The sequence below is a fragment of the Puma concolor genome, chromosome C1, assembly GCF_028749965.1.
Source record: "Puma concolor isolate L17-30 chromosome C1, mPumCon1.1.hap2, whole genome shotgun sequence".
Taxonomy (NCBI): domain Eukaryota; kingdom Metazoa; phylum Chordata; class Mammalia; order Carnivora; family Felidae; genus Puma; species Puma concolor.
In genome coordinates this window covers 188,331,075-188,345,186 of record NC_141674.1, presented here as the reverse complement: position 1 = coordinate 188,345,186, position 14,112 = coordinate 188,331,075, and the positions used below count along the sequence as shown (strand labels likewise).

The window sequence follows — 14,112 nt, the reverse complement described above, 5'->3', positions numbered from 1 at the left end:
TTATTTATCATCTGAATAATCAAAAACCTACTCTAAATTTTCTTTATCAGGGTTCAAATGTTAAACAATTTTCTTTCTTTGGAATGCCTTTTCTCTTTGCAAGTGAACAACTTTAAGGAATCTGTGGAGTGTATGACTCACATTTTTAAAAATAAATTCTCATTTTAAAAGCTTCCCTAAAACAATACAGAACAATGGAGGTACAAACTCTTTTGACATATTGTACTTTTATATTTTATAGTACCAGTTTTAAATACATATTCAAAAAATTATAGAGGGGTGCCTGTGTGGCTCAGTTGGTTAAGTTTCCAACTCTAGATCTCAGCTAATGTCTTAATATCAGGGTTATTGAGTTCAAGCCCTGCATTGAGCTGCACGCTGGGCATGGAGCCTACTTAAAAACATTTTTTAAATAAAATAAATTTTATTAATTTTTGAAAGACAGAGACAGAGCACAAGCAGGGGTGGGGCGGAGAGAGAAGGGGACACAGAATCTGAAGCAGGCTCCAGGCTCTGAGCTGTCAGCATAGAGCCCGATGTGGGGCTCGAACTCATGAACTGCGAGATCATGACCTGAGCCAAAGTCGGACACTCAACCGACTGAGCCACCTAGGCACCCCTAAATAAAATAAATTTTAAAAAATTATGGAAACATAATAAAATTATGGAAACATGAAGTAAAAAATAATCATAAATTATATATTGAGTGTAAATATATGTAGGCTTTATATTATCATTTTAGGTTGCCAATGCCATGAAAAACTCATTACCATTTGATGCTCCTGACTCTTCACAAGAAGGCCAGAAAGTACTTAAAGTGGAAGTCACTCCAACAGTGCCGAGGATTTCTCGGACTGCAATTACAACAGCTTCAATCCGTCGTCATAGATGGAGAAGAGAAGGTGAGTACAAAATTCCTGTAGCCCATTCATGGATTCTAGCAAATTTATCACTGTTTTTATAGACTAGGTTAACACATGATATTATAGTACTGTATATAATTAAAGTAAAATTGTTTTGTTTTTTAATATAGCACTGGAAACGCGGTTTAAGTGCCTGAATTTATTTTGATATAGATATATATTTTTTATGATGTAGAAAGATGTTATTTAGACTGCTCTATGAACATTAAAACAGAAAATAAGATCAAGTTAATTTTTGTCTTATTTTTGAACTAGTAATAACAATTGGAAAGAAGTTTCTTTAAACCTGTTATAATGGGAAAAAAGGTGCATGTATGAACATTGTGGGAGAAAATTGTGTAACTGACCAAATCAATGGTGAAATACAAGCTATCTATAGAGAGTTGGTTATTGTATTTTAGATTTTTATCTTTGCTTTTCCTTTTTTTGTAAGTGCTGAATCCAGCAGTATTTCATAGGCATATGGTACTTAAATGGTCCAGCTGTCTTGCCTAAGAGATATTAATTGCCATTTTAATGATCCCTATTTTCCTGTCCTATTCATTTGCAAACCTCATATTGTTCATCTGCCTCCTTATGTGTGTGCATGCTGTGCACACACATGTAACTATATAAATAGCGTTTGTGTTTTTATCATATCCATATATACATTCTCTTATCTGCCTGGGGCAAAATGCTCAGAAAAGAATAGAACAGCACAAAAGCACTAAAATTTTATATGTTGAATCCCAGATGGCTTTGACTTCTCAAACGAGGCTGACTCGAGTATTCCTGGCTCCCCGGTCCAACACGGCTCCACTGACCTAGGGATCAAACGTGTGCAAGAGGGGGAGGTGCTGGTGCGCAGGACCCCTGAGCATGGCTCACCGGAGCCCAACTCAGCAGCAGCCACAACAGAGGGTAGGACAGAGATGAGGAGGCAGAAGTCAGTGAGGCAGTTGCTGGAGAAGGATCCTGGCTCTCTATCCCCAAGCAGAACATCTTTCCATTCTAGTGTGTGTTTCCACTATCCCAGGGTGTATTAGCTCCTCCTTGCAAAGCACACCTCCCCATATGCCTAGCACCAGGTCAGGTACAATCTTTAGTTACCATTTGTGCTGGCCTGGAATCTGCATTCTGTGTAATCAAAGAACAGCTTGGCATGGCTACTAACAAGGCAGAGGCCTATCTCCAAAATGCTTGGGATTTTTTTATTACTGAGCATGTTTATTCTAACATTGGGAAAGGAAAAATGCACCCAATGGACATGACAATATGAATTGATTTCTTGTATATAATAATTTATTCCTTAATATATGAAGAGAGTTTTAAAACATTCATACATTATCTTTGGGAAATTGGACTAAAGTGGAGCTGGCCGATTTATCTCTAAGTCCAGGTTGGTCAGTTAACAAGAATTTCTTATCTCTTTGACAGAGTAAACCAGTATTGATCACTTTTTACAGTCTGTGGGTCAAGTCACCTGGGTCTAACTAGTAAACTACTGGCCTCTTTCCTCTATAAATGTGCTATCCTGGTGGACACTGCATTTTATCATTTATTGTAAATATTGATGGTTGTCTTAGATAGCTTCCAAACAGAATTGAAATGTGTTATTTAGAGTTCAGGTATCCTAGTAGATCTTGTTTCCACAATGTCGGTATCTCAAAATGAGAATTTATTTTTACCCCCAAATCACCACCACCACCACCACCACCACCACCACCACCATCACCACCATCACCACCCACCACCACCACCACCACCCACCACCACCACCATCTGTAAAAGAACACTTTTCTCCAATAGGAAACTATTTGCCGTTTTACATGTAATGCTCATAGGAGTTGGCTTTGTGAAAGAGGGAACTTTAGCCTAAGTTTTTCATTATTTAATGTATTGCTACTCTGGAACCTTTACACTAATTAATAAAGTATAGCAAATAGTTTTAAAATAAGTTATATATTTTTACTTAAGACCAAACATATATGGAGCAGTTACCTTCCACCTTAGGGAAGTCTCTTGCTCTTTGGTGCATTAGCGTTTGAGCATGCTCAGTAAGAATTTAAATCTGTCCTCTGTTCCTTTGCCCATTTGCCCACATTGACCTGACTTCATTTAACAGTGTTGCATGTGCATGATCTAAGGACCCTAAAAAGTTGGTGCTGTTTCACAGAGATCCTGTGAAAGATGCAGCCTTCCCTTTTCAGTTTCTCTGTATCTCTTTGTTATCCCTGAGATAGTCAAAAAGGCATAAAAATAAGTATATGAATTGATGTAGAACCCATAGTAGGCCTAAATTGAACAACAGCCTGTTTCTCAACATTCCTGATGACTAATGAGCCACTTGATATATATACTACCATTCTTAGAATGTTGATTATTTGTGCTAAATGTAGTACTATGTTAATTAATGCTTGATGAAATTCTAGAGAGTGTGGGATTAGGTTGGTACATTTCTTCCAGTTCATCAAAAGTCATATACTTTGAAAAAGGAACCGAAATAGTAGTTCTTTTAAAATGGCCTCTTTTAATATTTACTATCACTGGTAAAATTTAAGTTTGTGAGAGTGGGGTATTGCCACAAGGAAAGAGGAATAAGTTCCTTCAATGTGTTTGAAATTTCTCAAAAATTATTTTGCCTTTTAATCTAGATTAATTATATCTTTACATCAATTTCGGAAGGAGCTAAATTTATAAGAAAAGGCAGACATGAATGGAAAATTTCATTAAAGATCCTTTTTGGTTATCTTCCCTGCAGATCATGAGTAGAGTTATCATCATCCAGGGAAAAAAATAGAAAGGAAAAAAAGTTGTGAGACATAACTGCTTTTTTATTCCTTGAGGTTTTTTAAATAGAAGGAAGGAAATTACTAAAACCTATGTAAAGTTTTGGTAATTCTGAAGTCTGCTGGAGCTTTTGTATTAACATCAATATTTGGCCTTTTAAAAGAATTTTCTAGTATGATGGTTTTAAATCATTTTACAATTAAAATTATATTTGTTATGTATTGAAATTGAAGGGAGACTATAAACCCATCGCCTTCCCTTACCCTGATTGTCAAGTAACATTTTATTTGTAACTTTTAAAGTTGGATTTAGGGGTGCCTGGGTGGCTTAGTCGGTTCAGCATCCAACTTTGGCTTAGGTCATGATCTCACAGTTTGTGAGTTCCATTCCCACATTGAGCTCTCTGCTGTCAGCGCACAGCCCACTTTGGATCCTCTGTCCCCCTCTCTCTGCCCCTGCCCTGCTTGTGCTCTATCTCTCTCAAAAACAAATAAACATTAATAAAAAATTAAAGTTGGATTTAAAATTCTTACTAAACTGAGGACAATGCCTATAATTAAAGTATATTAGTATTCAATTGTATTGAAACAGCATTTCTTGGTATATGCAGTATCTGTAGATTCTCTTGCATGGTGGCTTTTATGTTATCATCATCTCTTTTATGGCCATATTGCTTGGGCATCAGATCTGCATGAGGCAAAATTTAGATGCTACCACTAAGTCTCTCAGTCTCCTTTCCTCAGTATAAATAGATATATATCTGATGATACATTTTTGTTCACTACAGTTTTATGTTACTGATATCAATTGTGAACCAGTAAATACCTTTTCTTGGGTATTTTGGATTTCTTTATACTAACTGTAAGTAAATTGTTAAGATGATACCATGTGAATATAATATAAAGTTTCATTTTGAGGTACCTTATATACTCTTTTGAAGAAGGGGTTGAGAGAAGTGGTGTCAGCTGCATTTTCATATGGCTTTGCATGATGGTTAATTATTAAACTGCTGGGTATAATAACAACATGCCTTCTGCTTTAAGGATAGTCTATTTTGTTCTTCTTTTGAAGGAAGGAAATAACTAATCCATATAAGAAAATATATTTAAGAAACTATTTTTTATTTTTCCAGGTACTATGTTAAATAAAGATTGTGTTTAAATATTTTATGTGTATTTTACTTAGATAACTTATATCTCAAAGTAGTATTTGTTTAGAATTTTTTCCTAATACCTTAACTGTAATATTTATATCTATATGTGGATTCAGATTAAACCTTTCTTGCAGTCTGGCAAACATATGTAATGATGTAGCAAACTGCTATCCGTTAAGAGATTGTTGATCATACTTTCAGTAAGAGAATTGGGCTTTCTGGAAAACCCAAATTAAATATATTAGATACGCTTCTTCCCTTCTAACAAAATCCCAAGGTAAGGATTCTTTTGTTAACTGCAGTTTCTGCACGAAACATAATGGGACACACATTATCTTGTGGTTATAACAATAATACATCTCAAGACTAAAAATCTAAATTATTACAGATGTACATACTATAGAAAGTAAAAATCCTTATAGCTATCTCTGCTAGTTACTGATAATCAAATATTTCCTTCACATTAATTTGTCAAGAAATATGGAAACCAGTGAGTAGATATGCCCATAAGACAAAATATAATTACGATGTTACTGGAAACAATATACAATTTTTTAGAGTTAGAAAATCTAGTTCCGTGTTAAAAGCTTTAAAGCCATGTAGAAGCACTTAGCTGTTGAGTAAATGTAAAATCTTACTGCCCTTTTTAAAAAGGGTTTGCCTGTAGGAATAATGAGTTTGACATTATTCTGGGTGACTGAAATTAGAAGGGTGACTCTTGAATGGTCTGTTTTATGGTGGGTTAAGGAAGATATGAGGAAAACCTTTTGATTTTTTTAAACCAGATAGATATCATCACCTCAAATTGACAAGGGTGTATTATAAAGATTAGTAACAAAATGTATTTCACCTGAAGTTGTTTTATATGCCTAAATACTGAGATACTAAGTTTGTTTGTGGATAGTCTTACTAAAGCTGGACTAATTAAAACTGAATAAACACAATGGATAGCATATTAGAATTCTGTGCAGATTAAGATTTCTTCCCCTAAATTATTTAGGGTAAGTGTTGATTTGATAACAGGGTCATTTCCAACCTATAGCAAACATTACCCAAGAGATAAGGTCAGTTGAGTTTTTATTCACAATTCCTTCTTTTTTAACTTAGCTATTGCTGAGTCTGTCTGATTTGTTTTTTAGGTGCTGAGGGTGTAAATGGAGGAGAAGAGTCGGTAAACCTAAATGATGCAGATGAAGGCTTTTCATCAGGGGCCTCCCTCAGCAGTCAGCCAATTGGGACCAAACCATCCTCCTCTTCTCAGAGGGGAAGCTTAAGGAAAGTAGCAGCTGGGCGTTCAGCTAAGGATAAAGAAACAGCTTCTGTCATCAAATCCAGTGAGAGCCCTCGAGATTCAGTCATTCGCAGGCAGTATGTACAGCAACCAACTGATCTTAGTGTAGATTCAATCGAGCTGACACCGATGAAGAAACACCTGAGCCTGCCTGCTGGCCAGGTGGTGCCAAAAGCCAATAGTTTAAGTCTAATCCGGACAGCCAGTGCTTCCTCAAGTAAATCATTTGACTATGTAAATGGCAGTCAAGCAAGTACCAGCATTGGGGTTGGCACTGAGGGAGTTACTAATCTAGCAGCTAACAATGTTAATCGATACTCAACTATCAGTCTACAGGAAGACCGGCTAGGTCAAGCTGGAGAAGGTAAAGAGCTCCTTAGCCCAGGAGCTCCCTTAACCAAGCAGTCTCGATCCCCAAGTTTCAATATGCAGCTAATATCCCAGGTGTAGTTCTGACATCCTCTCTCATCTTTTTGCTTACCTTTTAAACTGAACATTTCATTGTACATGAAGACACTTCATCCCACATTGTGAAAAAATTGGTCATCGTAATCAGATTTGATTTAGTTTAGGTATCTTCATACTGTATTTTGTATGGAAACAGCAATAAGGTTTTCTTTTTTCCTCCTTCCTATATCTTCTCTTCACCTTATTCCTTGTAAATGTGTTTGTGAAGCAGTATAAAATGTATGCATCTTCCATACCTTCCTTTCTCTGTGGGTGATGTGCAATCCATCGTAGGCTGATCGGTCCCATTTCAGCACTGTGAGACTGAGGATACGTTAGAGGAAATGGTGTATATGATCCCTATGAATTGATTCTTTGGCTTTTGTTTAAAAAAAAACCAAAACGGGTTTGTTCTCATAATTTATAGAACTGTGGAGATTACTGGATCATATTTTTTTCTCTTTTAACCAGGAGTGCCTCAGAGATTCTGCTATGACTTTGGACTTCTCTGAGTCTGTGCAATCATTTTCTTGAGAAGCATGGGGAAAGGTGGTAGACTGCTGCACTTTTTCATTAAAATGTGGGTGGCTCTTTTTCCCCCCATCTCCTTTATCTCCAGGACACAATGTTCAGTTACTGAGGCATTTAAATCACGTTATGGCCCCCTCCTTTGGAGGGCAGGGCTCAAAATTGTTTGTTTAATTGATAATGCACTTTCTCAATGGCTCTATAGTCATTATTAACATGTCTTCCCTCCTCCCCACAAGGACATAGGTCATTTCTGTCCTTAAAGTTTGAACAACTAACAAATCAGAGAATCCAAGGGGCATGTTCTATTTCCCAGGAATGATTGACACTTTGGTGCTGGGGTTTGTTGGGGGAGGGAGAGGGGTGGTTTTTGTTTAGCTCATGTGGGACTGTGTGTGTGAGGGGAAGTTTTGATAGGTTTTTTTCTTTTCCTTTGTGAGCTGATGATGACTGAAGTAGAACAAGTACGTCTTCAGGTAAAGAGAGGGATTTCTCAACTTGCTTTCTGTGATGTCAGACTATTGGAGAAGCCCTTTCAGCTGCTTTCTAGATGTACCTAAATTCAGTCAGATATTTTGGATTAAGAAACCTGAAGTCCTGATAGATCATATACTTTAAGGAAATACATCAGGGACAGATAATTGGCTGAAAACACTGATGCTTCAACGTGACACATTTTTATAGAACATTTCTACCAGGGGGTACTGACTTGATTTCTCCGACAAGGACCACACTGCCTTTGTGTTTAGTGTAATGCAATTTGTGTACCTTCTGATCATATATCTGCAAAAGTTTCTCATTTTTATAAAACTTGGAAATCATGCCAGTAAGCTAGATGTTGAATGTATGTAAGTATCATTTTGGTAATTGTGCTAAGAGGCTACAAAAAACATTATTAGTGAAAAAAAATTTTTTTTAGTTCTGATTTGGTTGGGTAAGATTTCAGTATAAGTTCTTTTGGGTCTCAGGCTCTAATGCTTGATTGAAAAAGAAGAGAATATATTGGTTTTTTAAAAATCAGTGTATTGTGACTTGAACTGATATACATTATCCTTCCACAAAATACATCAGAGCTATTAGTGCTTTATACATTTAGACATTTTTATTTTATTGTGAAAGAAAAATATACTGAATTTATAGAAAGCAAGTATTTAATTAAGTTTAAATTTTTATCTCTACCAATTAAAATTACAGTAGATTTTTATAAAATAATCAGAAAAATGCCTCTTGTTTTTTTCCACATCTGAAAATCTCCCCTCTCCTCTTCTTATTTTAAGAGGGTTTGTTTTGTTTTATAGGGGACTTTGTTAGAATCTTTATAAGAACGATGAGATGCTTGTTTGAATTTGGTGGTCTGTAACATTTTTCAGCTCATGTGAAAATGGAAACCTAGAACCTGAACTGAACTAACACAACCAATACTACTACTACAACATTGCCAAAGTCTGGGATAAAGTTAAAAATTTATAAATACAAATGTGTTGATGTGTGTATGAGTGAGTGAGTGTGTGTGTGAGTGTGTGTGTGTGTGTGTGTGTGTGTGTGTGTGTGTGTGTATCACAAAGACATATTTTAGATGTCCCTCTTTTTTAATTTAAGGGATGTCAGATAAGTGAGTTTGAAAGCAGCCAAAAAAAATGAGGTGTAAAGATCTGTAACATCCTGAGGAAAGCAAAGTTTCAGGTATGAAAGGAAAAGAGCATTGTTCTTACCAAGGGGTAAGATCTTGGCCATCAGCGGTTGATTTAGGAGGCTGATGCGTTGTTTTGATTTCAACAAGTTGTACATATGTTGGCATCTAAATCTAGCATGGTTTAAAGCGCGTGCGCGCGCACACGCACACACACACACACAAAACAATACCAAATTACAGCAAAAGCTGTAATACATATAAATCTCGCTTTTATTTTGTTAAAAATCTTCTACTTGAAAAGTTGGTTTTGAAAAACTTTCAACTTCTAAGAATTCATTTATCTGTATGTATATACATGCATATTTTGTATGTATGTATACCTATTAATGTTTCATGACCCTGTAACATTTTTTCCATTCTTTTAAGTTATGTGATTTGGCTTTAATGAAGAAACATTTCATTTAGTACAAACTGTGCATTCAGGGTCTTAGAACAGATTTCCTGTGCAAGATATAACTAAAATGGAATGAGTTTTAATAAACCATAAGTCAAATTTTCTAAGAGATTTTTTATATTCATTTGCATTATTTATTGGCATTTAATTCAAAATAGTTTTCAGATATACAACAGCTGTTACAAATATATACCAGCAATATGCATACTTTATTATTTAACAGCCTGTTGTTTTATACTTCTTACCTTTCATAAGAAAAAGTCCTTCTCTCTATGGAAAAGCTCATTACAGAGAAAATACTTGTTTTCTATAATAAAACAATCTGATTGATGCCATCTGTGTCAGGTTAGAGAAGCTGGAAGGGGGAAAATGGTTATAGTTTGAAGTACTGACCCCTACCACCACTCTTATGCTCCCAGTTACTCTTCTGTGCCTGTTTATTATAGTCAGAATTTTTGTGCTAGATGAGACCCTAGAAATAATCTAGCTAGTAGCCCAGCTCCCCAAATATCATCCTCAGGAAACTGAGACTCAAAACGGTTGTGACATGATTTAAGTTCACATAACTAAGAAGCAGAGCCAGAATATCACTCCTGTCTCCCATCAAATGCATATTAACACCCACTGCCTCCCTGTACTCCTACTATGGTAAATGTGGTATGTAACTGTCTCCATTTTTGCAGTTTCTTTATATTTCTGGTCTAGTAGTTAGTGAATATAGCACATTAAGTATGAAATCCAGAAAATATGCAGAGTAATAAACCTAGATGGGAAGTGTTGGAAATGTAGGTATCTATACCATAGATGTAAGGATAGATACATTTTTTTAATTCTAATTTATGCCTTACTATTTTCTGCCCCATGCCAGTTGTATGCTGCCATTTTATAGTTGATTATATTTCTGGGGATTTATTTAAATGCAAAAATAAACCCAAAGAAATGGCTTTGATCAGTGTTTCTAGCTATTTTAAAATAACTTTTGAATCAGCCAGCCAGCTTTCACAGTCACCTAGGTGGCAAATTAATTGTATTGCACAATGGAGTATTGCAAAGAAAAGATTAAATAAATTTCATTCCATTAATTTCTAATGTTGAGAAAATAGAACCTTACATGTGCTTTAGAATAGATACAAGCAATATTTCCTTATGTAATTGAAAAAGGTTTATAGTGTGAAGTTTATGATTCCATAATGGAATGGTGACCATAATGTCATTTAAAATGTATATACCATATAAAATGTCTTAAATGCAGTAGTCTCAGCTATATAAGCTCAATATTTCCAATGTATATTCTCAAATTCCACTTAGTAGCTTTAAATTAAACTATTTATTAGACACTGGAATACTGAGAATAACTTTTCAGATTTTTTTTGTTTGCACTATTTTTGTGAATATTTTAATGAAGTGGGGTGTTTCTGCTACCTCACTTTGTGAGGTTTGTATGGGTCCATTTTTGAATACTTTAGTTAATAACAATCAGTTGTCTCATTTAATTCTCTGCATGTTCAATTTAAAAAACTAGTATCTGTCTTTAGGGGGTAGTATGCTATTTATATAAACACTGGCAAGGAAGAGCTCTCCATTTCTAATCTTGGATTACAAACTAAGTTTTTGGGTTTTTTTAAATCAGTATTTCAGTTACGTATTTGTTTTTCAGGTTAAAAATGTTTAATAGGTCATGCCAGTGGTCAGAAAATCTGTAAGAATTTTAGAGCAACTTTTCTATACTATGGCTATGTTAAACAGTCTGAATATAAGACTTTTTACCTTTCAAGTTGAATGATTATTGTCATGTTTCAAACCACTAAGTCGGTTGAGACACTTATTTGTAATACTTTAATTTTTTTAAAGTGCTTTCTAGAAACAAGTTATTTGAAAACCAACTAGAAATTATTGAAAACTTAAATTCTCAAAAATTAGAATATTTGCCAGATTATAAGATGGAATGCAGTGTGAAATTGTAAACAGTGCTAATAAAATCATGAGTCACCAGATTGGTACAATTTTCCATTTCCAGGGTGGTCATGTTGATAATATAAGGCATAAATTTTAGTATTATCTGCATTGTGTACCTAATGGGTATATCATATTGGCACTGAATATACATAGGAAATAATATTCATAAAGTCAACCAATGTGCACTTAAATTATATTAGGTTTTTGGCATTGCCAGAAATTTGTATGGTGATCCTGCCATTAGAATTAGAGGAGTCCTCATCACCCAGCCTTCCCCTATTCCATAGACACATTCCTTCTAAACCTGACCACACAATCATAAACTTTTGGTAACTTCAATTGCTTCAGTATTTTTGTACTCTTAACTATTAGTCACATGAGTAATATACACGAAAGCAAACAGTTCAGAATAGAAGTTAGCCGAAAGCTGGAAATGATGTGAAATAACTGGCAGCACAGTACAGAAATGTAGGTTCTATGTTTTACTTTGGATTTTGAGAAATGTTTACAAATTAAGGCATATTCAGATGACTGATTTTATGATTCTAGGCTTAATATAGATTTTACAAAAATCAGAATTAAGTATAGCTTACAGTATATATGAGTCTTTGTGTATCTGGAGGTAGGCTCAATAAGGAAATTCTTTTATTTTCAAAGAGAAAGGAACTTAATTGGACCATCCATCCCCAACTGCAGAATTGGTATCAAACTGGTTTGCTGTATTTATGTGTCAACAGCTCAGTGTTAATTGTATCAGAGGAAATTCTTCATTGATTACAAAATTTACCAAAGAAAATGTATCAACCAAATATAATTTTTTTAAAGTACCTAACTGTTAAGGAATGAGGCCCCTTTAACATAAAGGATTACTCTCTAGCCCTGGGGGAAATAAATACTAAATGATTCTTTGATCTGCAACATAGGTATACAGTACCTACAAGATTCCATTTCAGGCTTTCTTATGTCAACGTTTTACACTTCCAGCAAAAGTACCAGTTAAGAAGTCCAAATATTATTCATTATGGCACATTTTCATGTCTCCTTAAATTAAGGATTCTGCTCATCAGTATTGAAATTCCTAAAATTGGTATATTGTATGATATGATGGCTTTTTAATAAAATTGAGGGGGGAGTTATGGAAATGCATCTTTTAAAATGGGTAATGGCAGTTATTTCCAGTAAGTATGATACTAGCCAAAATGGTATGTTTTTACATAATTTATGTACATGATCACTCTGGGTGTTTTTTTTTTTTTTCTTTGCAGAAAACATCATTAATAAAAGCTAAAATACTCATTTTTTAAATGCATGGACCAATAAGAACTAATGGATTTACTTAAACTATTAAGTAATGATTTTCAGGGGGCGGGACACAAAATGTAATTATATATTAACTAATGTTGCAAACAGATTCTATATATGTGGTTTTTTTTCATATCAGGTTGTAGTTTAAAAGTAACGTATTGATAGGCTATCTTGGAAACAGAAGATTGGCTTTCCAATAATTCCTAATGTAGGTTTTGGATTTTTTTTTAAGCTTTATCATCCACAATGAATTGAGAGATAAGTTCAATGCTCCATGTATTGTTTTAAAATATTTGTGGGGTGCCTGGTTGGCTCAGTCGAGCATGTGACTCTTGATCTTAAGGTTGTAAGTTCAAGCCCCACGTTGGGTATACAGGTTATTAAAGTCTATGAAAAAAATGGATAAATAAATATTTGTAATAAGCTTAACTGCTTTCCAGTGAATCTTTTTGATTCTCATTCTAAAAATTATGCTGACTTTACATTCATTTTAACTGGTTAAGAGAAACCGTTTTTATGGTGCAAAAATTATTTTCGCACTATTTTGTCTCCTGAGCTCTCCTGAGCTACAATTTCTCAAGGGTTTTATTATAGTAATATATAGTCTGGTCTCTGTCACAATGGACAAGTAAATAGGAGATATCCCACATGTTTGCTTCATAAAATGATATGGAATGTATAGATCAGCTCTTCTTGTTTTTTTTAAACCAGCATCAACCTACAGCTTGGTATAAATTTCCCAAGTATTCAGAGACTCGTGCCGGTGAAAATTTAAATAGGATAGGCATGAAGAAAATATGATTTCTATTGACTGATGTCCTTTCAACCTAGGACTAGTGAAAACTTTCATTTTTTCAGAGCTGAAGAAAAAAAACGCACATTTAAAATCATTTATTGGTGCATGTAAGCCATTATCTTAACTGTCTTACTGAATTGGTTAATGCTGTTGATTGTTGAAATGTGAAACATAGTCACTGTTGACCTTGTAAATATCTGCCAGAGATGAAAAAATATTTTAAGTTATTGTAAATAAAGATGTATAAAATTCATTATCAGTCTGCAATGCAGAAACATATCTAAGATGTTAAATATTGTGTTTCTTGAGAGATGTGTAATTTTCCCCTAGATGTATCTAGTTACATTAAGACTGTAAATTTTCTTTTGTACAGTATAAAAATACAGCTCTATTTGGCTTTTGACTGGATTCCCCTGAGTTAATTTTATATCTTACCTAAATTTTACACCCTAAAATGGTCCTTCATTGTATTTTTTTCAAAGCATGCCATTATATTCATGTATGTCTGAACTTTTTATTTATATGACACACTATTAAGGCAATTTATAAAACTAATTAAGGCAATAAATAAAGTTACATACAGCACCGTAAAATAAATAACATGAAGGCAGGAATGAACTTAATACATAAAATACATGCCGTACATTTATGTTATTGTTGAGATACAAATTTATCTACCTGAACTTTAAAACAGCCAAATGTAAAGAGAGATTAATTATATGAATTTTAGAGATCCTTAAGATAAGACAAATCAGTTTCTTAGGTAAAGCACAATTGTTTCTAGAACTGAGATGAAAAAACTGAAAATTTTCTCCTAAGGTCCTTATAAAGAAGATCCAACATTACTAGTCATTTAC

The 14,112-nt window shown here is 34.3% G+C and overlaps 1 protein-coding gene across 7 annotated transcripts in view; it reads left to right on the top strand.

Moving 5' to 3' along the window:
* The window catches only part of HYCC2 (hyccin PI4KA lipid kinase complex subunit 2), a 91,612-nt gene extending 77,954 nt beyond the window's left edge, over positions 1-13,658 (top strand). For 6 of the 7 annotated variants that reach the window (XM_086719249.1, XM_086719250.1, XM_086719251.1 and 3 more), the window contains 3 exons: positions 743-902; positions 1,656-1,823; positions 5,985-13,658. In XM_086719249.1, coding sequence (XP_086575375.1) covers positions 743-902; positions 1,656-1,823; positions 5,985-6,586 — 930 coding nt within the window. In that variant the 3' untranslated portion in view covers positions 6,587-13,658. The remainder of the gene's footprint in view (positions 1-742; positions 903-1,655; positions 1,824-5,984) is intronic. The other variant, XM_086719252.1, reaches the window with a different exon arrangement.
* The last annotated feature ends 454 nt before the right edge of the window (positions 13,659-14,112 follow it).